At 48.5% G+C, this 10,768-nt stretch overlaps 1 protein-coding gene across 1 annotated transcript; it reads right to left on the bottom strand.

Moving 5' to 3' along the window:
• Positions 1–1,159: 1,159 nt before the first annotated feature.
• LOC142472744 (meteorin-like protein) lies at positions 1,160–10,670 on the bottom strand. The gene is made up of 4 exons (XM_075579894.1): positions 8,855–10,670; positions 5,507–5,907; positions 4,597–4,656; positions 1,160–2,655 (listed from the first exon to the last, which is right to left on the bottom strand). Exons 1-4 carry the CDS (start codon positions 8,953–8,955, stop codon positions 2,339–2,341), a joined length of 879 nt encoding a protein of 292 aa, XP_075436009.1. The 5' UTR covers positions 8,956–10,670; the 3' UTR covers positions 1,160–2,338.
• Between the last annotated feature and the right edge of the window lie 98 nt (positions 10,671–10,768).

The raw sequence follows: 10,768 nt of genomic DNA, 5'->3' as shown, positions 1-10,768 counted from the left end.
CTCCGGTGCTGTGGAAGTGATTCCTGCAGCTCCCCCGCCGGCTGAAGACACCTCCGATGCTGCCACCGCCACAGGACTGCTACTGCTGGTCCTAGATGTCTTCAGAAAGGTAAGTAATAAGATTATTTCCAGCTGCCCTGACATTACCCGGCGCCGAGCCCGCTTCTCAGTTGCCGGGTCCGGGTAATGTCCGGGTAGCTGGAAATGTTCCGGGTAATGCCGGGTACCAGGTAATTCCGGGTACTCGGTACACCACTACCTGTAACTACAACAGGGAACATCACATTAAGCCTTGTGACTAGAACAGGACTTTGATAACCCTGTGACAATAACAGGGGTACACCATCTCAAGGAGAACACCCTCTCAAGGAGAACACCCTCTCAAGGAGAACACCCTCTCAAGGAGAACACTCTCTCAAGGAGAACACTCTCTCAAGGAGAACACTCTCTCAAGGAGAACACCCTCTCAAGGAGAACACCATCTCCAGGAGAACACCCTCTCTAGTAGAAAACCATCTCTAGGAGAACACCATCTCTAGGAGAACACCCTCTCTAGGAGAACACCTTCTCAAGGAGAACACCATCTGCAGGAGAACACCCTCTCTAGTAGAACACCATCTCTAGGAGAACACCATCTCCAGGAGAACACCCTCTCAAGGAGAACACCTTCTCAAGGAGAACACCATCTGCAGGAGAACACCCTCTCTAGTAGAACACCATCTCTAGGAGAACACCCTCTCTAGGAGAACACCCTCTCAAGGAGAACGCCCTCTCAAGGAGAACACCACATGTGGTTTCTCTTTTCTTTTCTTATTTTTATTTTATTATTTTGTTTATTTAATTTAACTCAAATTGTATGTCCTCCCAAATGCCCTTCTTCTTTTAAAACTCAGATTTAATAAAGCTATTTTTAAGCAATTTATTTCAAACGTTCTCTTGCTGTGCTCCATAAAGGGGATTCTTTTTCTGAGTACCCACGAGTACTGTCATTTGTATTGTATTCTTAGAACTGTTATAATTCATGCAAATGCTACCAAAAAAAAAATTACCTTTGTTCATGGGCCGTGTATTTTGAAACCGATCTTCCAAATTTAGTGAAACTCAGAATCCCTTTATTTCCACCCAGGTGTTTTAACGCCGTGGCTGTATAAATCACACTCAACATAATTAATTAAACATACACAACAATTCTTCAATCAAAGTAAAAAATAAATACATTTAAAAAAACTTTATTTCAGTAGCTAAGGGGCACACCCCTTTTTGAGCCCTGCCCTCTTTCTAGCAGTGCACCAATTGTATCTAGTGACTGCCTGGTCACATGATCTTCCCCACAGAACTTTGCATCTTTGGTCCTTTTCTGCTGCACTGACAGCCATTTAGTGAGCTCCCTGAGCCGAATCTTTGCTGATTGATCACAGGAGAACGGATCCATCGGCAACTTAGCTAATTACTTATCATTGTGTGGATTGTATTGATGCGCATATTAAAGGGGGTGTGGGGAGGGGTGGGGGGGAACGGCAGCTTGGACTGCTACTTTCAGCTTCAAATGAATATGTCAGCCAGTGTAACTCAGCAGCTACAATGTATACTGATATTACTAAGCTAACATTGAGTATTGTTACAGCTTGCAGCTCAAGCTGCTGGGAATATTGGCAACAAATGATCACAAACAGGAAAGTGTTATAAAGATTTTGCACTGCTGGGGAGGTGGGCTAAAGCCTGCTATAGAAATCAAAGTGTGCCCAGTATATGAAAACTCATAAAAAATGGCATTAACCGTTTCATTTTAAAATAAAAAAATGTAGTAAGTATTATCTGATTCTACAGACCTGATTTATTAAAAAAAACAAAAAAACAAAAAAAACACATGCAGGATATTGATTGGACTGCTCCTTTAAAAAATGTGTTTTTTTTAGCGTTCAAAATCATGGTTTTTAATCTTAATTCCTACCTTCTTTGGTTACCATGGTAACCTTTAGTCTGCACTAAGCTCTGGGGAGAGCTCCCTTTTCACCTCCCGGACACTTAATATTTCAAGCTCTGTTATTTCCTAAACGGAACATCCGATTTAAAACAAAAAACAATGAAAAATAAAAATCCAGCAAGTGGGAAAGGCAAGAAGAAAATCACCGTAAGTAAAATAAAATGTACGGGAAAAAAACCGGCAATCAGCGAGAACTGCCGCCGGTAATACATTGGCAGGTTCGGTGCAGTCAGTCATAACAGATTCCATGCCTGAAGCCTGCGCATGTGCCAACCGTCGTAGAGAGAAGCAAGAGGACGCCAGTGCAAGAGCGGAGTGTTCGGCTTGGAGCACTGAATTCTGGGAGTGTGGACTTCAGTCCAACTGGAATTCACAGGGGTGAGTCCGTTGCTCCCTGGCTTCCCGATAGATCAGCCGAAAGTCTTTAAATCTGGGCGCGCACCCCAGCCACGCGTCTCCGAAATGCTCGTTCCCGGTGAAGAGGAAGTCCCCTTCCCCCTTTTTGACTCGGCACTGCAGCAGGGTTTTGATAGGCGCCGTCCACTCCCCGGTAGCGTCGTCCTGTTGAAATATCCCGTTCCTCTGCCTGTACACCGTCACGGCGCGAACTTCCACCTGCGACACGTGGTTTTCCGCGTCGTGGCTCACGTCGCCGATCGAGCCTCTCACCACTAAGCATGACAAGAAAACAAACAGACAGATCGTCAGCCATCTTGGTTTATTAGCAGGGCTTGTTGTGCAAGATTTACTCTGAAGCCTCAGTCCCACTTCACAATAGATATTGCCCGCGTAGGATTTCTGCTTTGTTGAACTACAGTAGGGCCCTGCTTCTCGGCATTTCGCTTCTCGGCGATCCGCCAATACGGCGGTACAGAGAAGGGGGCTGCCATGTCTGCGCTTGCGCAGAACGGGGACTGCCGAGGTCGCGCATGCGCAGAATGGAGAAGCGGCCGAGTTCGCGCATGCGCAGAACGAAGGAGCGGCCGAGTTTACGCATGCGCAGAACGGAGGAGCGGCCGAGTTCACGCATGCGCAGAACGGAGGAGCGGCCGAGTTTGCGCATGCGCAGAACGGAGGAGCGGCCGAGTTTGCGCATGCGCAGAACGTAGGAACGGCAGAGTTCGCGCATGCGCAGAAGGGGGAACAGCAAGCCTGCGCATGCGCAGAAGGGTAGGAGACGGGCAAAGCCAGCTACAGCCGGGCAAAGCCAGCAGGCCCACCCTCTTGGGGGGTCCGCACGCCCCCTTGTCATCGGCACATTGTGGGGCCTGAGATGCAGGAAGGAAGCACAGAGGGAAATCCCTTCCTCTGCAGGTGGGCGGGGCCTGGGTCAGGGGGTGGGGCCTGGGTCAGGGGGGTGGGGCCTTGAGATGCAACAGGAAGGGCAGAGGGGAAATTCCTTCCTCTGCAGAGCCTCTGTAGGTAGGCAGGGCCTAGGTTGGGGGCGGGGCCTCGTTAAGTGGGCGGGGCTGGAGCTGCAGCCTGAGAGACAGGTTGGGAAAGGAGAGAGGGAGGGGAAGGGTTAAATCAAGGGGGTACAAACAGGCATGAAAGGGAAAGGATACAGGAAGGAAGAGACACAGAGAAAATTACGTATAAGGGAAAAGAAAGACATGTGGGGGAGAGTGAGAGAGAGCAAAGAGAGAGAGAGAGAGAGCAAAGAGAGAGAGCAAAGAGAGTGAGCAGAGAGCAGAGAGCAGAGAGCAGAGAAAATAGATAGAGTGCAAAGAGAGAGCAGAGAGAGAACAAAGAGAGAGTGAGAGAGAGCAAAAGTGAGAGAGAGAAAAAAGAGAGAGCAGAGTGAGAAGAGAGATCAGAGAGAGAGAGAGAGCACAAAAAGAGAAAGAAAAAAGAGAGAGCAGAGAGAGCAAAGAGAGAGCAGAGAGAGAACAAAGAGAGAGTGAGAGAGAGCAAAAGTGAGAGAGAGAAAAAAGAGAAAGAGCAGAGTGAGAAGCGAGATCAGAGAGAGAGAGAGCACAAAAAGAGAAAGAAACAAGAGAGAGCAGAGAGAGAGAGAGAAAAGAGAGTGAGAGAGCAGAGAGAGAGCAAAGAGAGAGAGAGAGAGAGAGAGAGAGCAAAGAGAGAGAGAGAGAGAGCAAAGAGAGAGAGCAGAGAGAAAGAAGAGAGAGCAGAGAGAAGAGAGAGAGAGAGCAGAGAGCAGAGAGAGAGTGAGAGAGAGCAAATAGAGAGAGAGCAAAGAGAGGGCAAAAAGAGAGAGAGAGAGAGCAAAGAGAGAGAGAGCAGAGAGTAGAGAGAGCGTGCAAAGAGAGCAGAGAGACATGAGGGGGAGAAGAGAGAGAAACATGAGGGGGCCCTGAAATATTTCCCCCCCGGGGGCCCGCACATGTCTCGCTGCGCCACTGCGAAGGACTGTACGGTTTGCTCAACCAGTGACTAATAATATGCATAATAATTAGCGAGATTTGTAGATTGCTGGTAAAATGCATAAAAAACAAAGACCCCCTTGGCAGCTCTCAGATGCTCTGCCCAATCGCCCGTGATGAAGTTTTGGTTGGAGAAAGCAGTCACTATGTAGGGCCCCTGATAACAAACTCGCTGTTCCACTTCGAACAAGATCCGAGACGTGAGCGCGGCTCCTGGAAGATGCTTACCGAAATCACTGCTGCAGATGGCCATGAGCAGTTCCACATTGTCACAAGGTCGGCAGAGAGCTAGAGTGAAGGACAGATGAGAAGCGAGATGAAAGTATTGCTGGTGTTTGTCATACAAAGATCCATTTTCACTAAGCAGTGCTATTCCAGAAGGCCCCTTCCGGCAGCACTTCATAAATATGGCCTCATTCAAGTCACCTGTAAGGTGTCTACTGGCACTAGAAGGTGTCTACTGGCACAAGAAGGTGTCTACTGGCACAAGAAGGTGTCTACTGGCACAAGAAGGTGTCTACTGGCACAAGAAGGTGTCTACTGGCACAAGAAGGTGTCTATTGGCACAAGAAGGTGTCTACTGGCACAGGAAGGTGTCTACTGGCACTAGAAGGTGTCTAATGGCACTAGAAGGTGTCTTATGAAGTAGCACTGCTTAGGTAATATGGGCATTCAGTCTCGCTATTAGGTCTCCAGGAGTCCATTTTTGACCTGGGCCACGGGTTGTTGAGCAGGGGGGATAGGTTGGCGACATTGTTGTGTAGTTGCAGAGTTCTTGAGCAGGAGCAACTGTTGAGTGGGGTTCGAGCAGTCCCGGACCATTACGCCCCCAGGCAGGGGGAGCCCATCGGCCTGAAGTCAGGGGCATGTTCTGCAGGGCCATCTACCTCTGCTGGGCATGGGACAGCAGTCTTGGCTGCTCCCCGCGCCTATGACACCCTTGTGGCCATCTATGGCTAATTTACTTGAATAGGCAATAAGGTGTCTTCCAGCAGATGTACAGAGATATGAGGTCTTGTTAACTCTTGTGAGTCCCTCATGAGCTTGTGCACAGCTACCTCGATGGAGGACCCTCAAGTCCACCCCGATCCCATCTGAAACAAATCCCCCCTATGTCTTCGCAGAGTTGCCGTCTTACCTTCCACAACTGCAAATTTCTGGATGCCTGGACTTGAGCTGTGGTTGCTGAGTACCTCGTACTGAAACCCTGCTGTCCTCCTGCTAATGTCCTTCTGTAGACTGGCCTGTAGGAACAGCACTACCCTCTGTGTGCTGTCCGTGCTAAAGCAGTGGACCTGCCGTACTCCATCCCCCTCATTCACTAGGAAGTGCAGCTCTCCGTCCCTCTCCACGTAGATGCTGGCGCCCTTGAAGTTTGGGGACGGCTTGATGCAGACTGTTTTGTGCTTGCCGCTGGCCAGGTTTGGCGCCAGTATAACGCGTAGCGCACGTGTTGGGTACATCCATACCAGGGAGCCCTCCGTACATCGGAGATGCACCAGCTGCACCGCACGAGAATGAGCGTCCCGACCCAGGCCGCTGCAAAGACAAGTTATCGGTGTAACCGGCTTCCTTCGAAAGATTCCGGCACTCGGCAAACACCGACCATATCGGCTTCTTATGTTTCTCTGCGGCCTGATGATGGCCTCAAAATTATTTTACAAACAAAGAAGGTACAGTAGCAAAAACTACAACGTTCTTATTACCAAAAAGACAAGAAATACAGGTCGTAAAACCCCCCCCAAAAAAAAATCCTTCGTATGTCATGGAAATTCTTTATAATTTTATAGGAGCAATCCGAGAAAATTAATTATTTTTTGGGCAAAGGTTTTTTATTTGTTTACCCAGGGTGGAAGCAGAGGGTCTCTGAAGCTGAACCCCATTCCTCTCAGCCTCGGGGACCCCCTGCTTCCGGAGATACTTAGCTGCCGGTAGTCGCGCTGGCTGAGCTAGCTGGGTTTTTAACGTTTAAAGCTCCATCATCACGTGGGCCAACGGGATGCCGCGCCGATGATGTCACAGCTTCCTATTGGTCCGCAGGGGCGCGGGAGTTTTGAAACTCCGCCCTTATGTGATCCCTGGGAGCAGCTGCCGGCACCCCCTATGGATGCAAGTATCTTATGGGTTTCAGCTGCGGAGACACCCTGCTTCAATGCTATATGAAAAGAAAACTGCGAAAAAAGAATTGCCGGCTTGGATTGCCGCTTTAAACACTGATTCAAATAATTACACGTCAGGATTTTGTTTAAAAAAATAGAAATGTGTAATTTAGCTCCATTTAGCTTATTAATATGCCACTGTTCTTACCCTGTAGTTACCTTTTAGCCTGGGAGGGTAGGTGGGGGGGAAGAGAGAAAGAGGGGGAGAGAGAAGGAAAGAGTGAGGGAAGGAGGGGGGAAAGAGAGAAGGAGGGGGGGAGAGGGAAGGAGAGTGAGAGGAGTGGGGAGAGAGGGACGAGGGATAGGAGGGGAGAGGAGAAGGAGGGGGGGGGAGAGAAGGAAGGAAAGTGAGAAGAGTGGGGAGAGGAGGAGGGAGAGAGAGAGGAGGGGGGAGAGAGGAGGGGGGGAGCGAGGAGGGGAGAGAGGGAAGGAGAGTGAGAGGAGTGGTGAGAGAGGGAGGAGAGAGAGGAGGGAGGAGAGAGGGAAGGAGAGTGAGAAGAGTGGGGAGAGAGGGAAGAGAGAGAGAAGAAGGGGGAGAGCAAGGAGGGGGAGAGAAAAGGAGGGAAAGAGAGTGAGAAGAGTGGGGAGAGAGGGAGGAGGAGAGAGAGGAGGGGATAGAGAGAGAAGAGAGAGGAGGGAAGAGTGAGGAGGGGAGAAGCAGGGAGAGAGAAGGAGGTGAGAGAGGAGGGGAGGGAGAGAAAAGGAGGTGAGAGAGGAGGGGAGGGAGAGAAGGATGGGAGAGAGCGGGGGCAGAGAAAGGCGGGGGAGAGCGATAAGGTTGGGGAAAGTGAGGGAGTGAGGGAAGGAGGGGGAGAGAGTGGGAAGGATGGGGGAGAGAGTGGGAAGGAGGGGGGAGAATGAAAGAGTGAGGGAAGGAGGGGAAGATAGAGAAGGATTGGGGAGAGAGTGGGAAGGAGAGAGAGAGAGAGGAGGGGGAGAACGATAAGGTGGGGGAGTGTGGGGGAAGGAGGGGGAGAGAGTGAGAAGGGGGGGGGATGGGAAGGAGGGGGGAGGGAGAAGGAAAGAGTGATTGAAGGAGGGAAAGATAGAGAAGGAAGGGGAGAGATTGGAAAAGAGGAGAGAGAGGATTGGGGAAGAAAAAAGGCAAACCAGTCACTATTGTAGTATAATTATAATGTATGTGTATATCAACATACGTGAATTTGTGTGTATGCATCTTTTTTACGTTTCTCTAGTATAGCCCTGAAATAATGATGCCACTACTGCTTACTCCTGCGTTATACAGCACATCAAAGATTATTATATTAGCCTTTAAATGAATGATATTTCTAGCATTTTTAAAACATGAATAGGATTAGCAGGGTCTTAGAAAGGATTGATTTACTTCTTCTATTAGAGGCATATAACAGTGAAACTGATTAAATGAGCTATTTTAAAGATCAACTTGCTAAATAAATATCTGAATAAGACAATGCAGCATCTGAAACATATTAAACACAGTGTTTCCTGCTATCTGCTGTTTTGATTCGTTTTAAATGGGGGTGACCCTCACTTCCTCTGGGAAGTCTGACAATATGAAATGTAGCTAGTGCATTAACAAGATACCCCGGACAGATGTGTTAGAGATGTTACTGTCACACAAAAGGATTTAAGGTGTTAGCACTCAGGGGAAGTAGATATGTATCCACTGCTTATCTCCACGTGGGCCTTCCTGGGGAAGCAGAACTCGATGTGCGATATGAGCCCATTCTGCTGGTCAGCACATACTTTATCTCTTATCACTGGACCACTGTGGATAGTGTTATTACAGGACATACAAGATAACCAATGTGTTCAATAGATTTATGCGGGCCCGTAAAAAGTTTAAAACTGCAAACAGCGCTTTTGTCTTAGGGACTGTGGAATATTTGAATGTTTTATTCTGTAGTTGCAATTTTTTTTGTTAAATCACACACACACACACACACACACACACACACACACACACACACACACACACACACACACACACACACACACACACACACACACACACACACACACACACACACACACACACACACACACACACACACACACACAGGGGAAAGAGAGGGAGAGGGGGAGGGAGAGAGAGCGATAGGGGAGGGGAAAGGGGAGAGAGAATTGACATGTAAAACAATATAATTAGTTTTTCTCTGATAAAGCTTATGATGTAATAGGGGTTTTTAATACGTCAGCCTCCCTGTGTTCACTGAGATACATATGAATGGTCCTGTACATGAGATGAGATGAAAATACCAGTGAAAGAGACCTGGTATTAGTAATAATTGCAGCTAGCAGTGTAAGGTGGGATATAATAATGGCTGGTTTAAAATGCTGCTTACCTTCCTTTCCAGCTGCAGTGATCCGCAGCACATCCCAGCTTCCCTCCCAGCATCAGCAGCAGACAGAGTAGTACTAAGTCTCCCAGCCTTTGCTTCTGCATGTTGGTTGCACACTGGATGGAAACAGATCTGTTCTGCACTGCAGGCTGCTTTCAGCATCAGTCACTTGTCTGCACAGTGCCTGTCTGCTGTCAGGAAAGCCAGACTGCCCTATCAGGTTGTCTCACTCACACCTCTCAGCTTCCTGCTTTCAAAAAAGTCATAACCTTTATTCAGAGGGTTTTCTAGTTTTTACACATGTTGTTCTGTATAATATCTGGCACGACTTCTAACTAGAAATTGGTGCATGTGTTGAAATTCGTTTTTTTTTTTTCTCCCTCGAATTTTCAAATTGTTTCATAATTTGCGAATATTTTGAAGGGAACTTTTAGGGTAACATTTTTTAAGCAACATTTTTTGATTCAGCCATACAAACTACATGTGCTGTTTTTTTTTAATGTTTACAAATGTTGTTTTAAAAAAATAAATCTTCAGAATTTTTGAATATTCGCAACTGTTACATTTTACATGGTTATTGGGGGCTGGAGTTGAGAGACCCCTGATCTACTATTTATTTTGGGAAGATGCCCGTCTGCCTTTGCACACCTCTTCAGATATTGTAACCACATTTTGCATGATGGTTCCTGAGGTCAAGGAGCAGGTTTTTGTCTGTGTTTGGATACAATTCACAAACGACATCACTGATGACACCACAAATGACATCGGCAATGACATAACTGATGACACCATAAATGACCTGATCCCATCACATGACCTTGAAGGTACCACTTAATCGTGGTCACTCTGAAAAGCCGATTTGCAACATTAGCGCAAATACCGGAGCAGCCAAAGTTCTTCCCGCGTGCGCGATCAGCACTAGGGACGAGAGTGCAATGTCCCCCCCACACACACGCAGTGTTAGGCCTTGGTCTCGCTGCGGCCAGCGGCGCGCGGGGCCGCGGGCCACCAGCACCTTACCCGAATGTGTACTGTGACGCGTCAGCCTGCTGGAGCTACAACCTCCTTGTGCTTTTCAGCGCTGACGCGTCACGTGGTACGCGAGTCAGCCAATGGGGAGGGGAGGAGAGCTGGTTGTGTGTGTGTTTTGTGCGTTCGGCACATATCTCTCCGTCTTCTCTCACACATGGGGGGGGCGGGAGGGAGACTTTACAGCACCAGATCTGTCCCCTTGTATCACCCTCCCCCCCCCTCTCCCGGACCCACAACCTCAACCCCTCTCCCCGGGCTCAATGGCCGCGCCCCCCCTCCGACCCGTTTGGCCACCCCCGCTCTGGGAAAAAGTTTCCTGCAGACCGCAGATCGTGGTGCAGTGAGTAGCACGCGCCGCCGGCAAGCAAGACAGCCGTGCGGACGCGTGCAGCGGGACCTTAGCCTTAGAGGCTCTCGTTTGAACACTTCAGGACCTCAGAGGCAATTAAACTATTTCGGATGGAGTTGTGGTTTTAGCCAGGGGGGGGGGGTGGGGATTGCGCATTAAGAAACGAAAAAAAAATAAATTAATGATCCGTTTCTACATCTGAGTATTTTTGGGTTTCTAAGAATTCCTGAGCAACGTCAGCTAGTTATTTATATAGCGCCATCCATGTACATAGCACTTAACAGCGATAACACACAGGAATAAGCGCTTCAACCTAAAAGTAGGCATTAGGGAAAGGAGTCCCTGCCCCGAAGAGCTTGCAATCTAAGTGCTAGCAGCTGGATGTGCCTGAAATAATTAGCCCTTACATGCATCAGCCGCTAGCTGTTGAGTTGTCTGTGAGCGGGGAGCGCCCGACACAATAAGGATGGGATTCTCGTGTGGTTGGAAGCGTGCGATTGAGTTTATTTGACAACTTATCCACTCTGCGGGTCAGT

Source organism: Ascaphus truei, chromosome 22 (assembly GCF_040206685.1).
Source record: "Ascaphus truei isolate aAscTru1 chromosome 22, aAscTru1.hap1, whole genome shotgun sequence".
Classification (NCBI taxonomy): Eukaryota; Metazoa; Chordata; class Amphibia; order Anura; family Ascaphidae; genus Ascaphus; species Ascaphus truei.
This window is presented reverse-complemented; position numbering and strand designations above follow the sequence as displayed.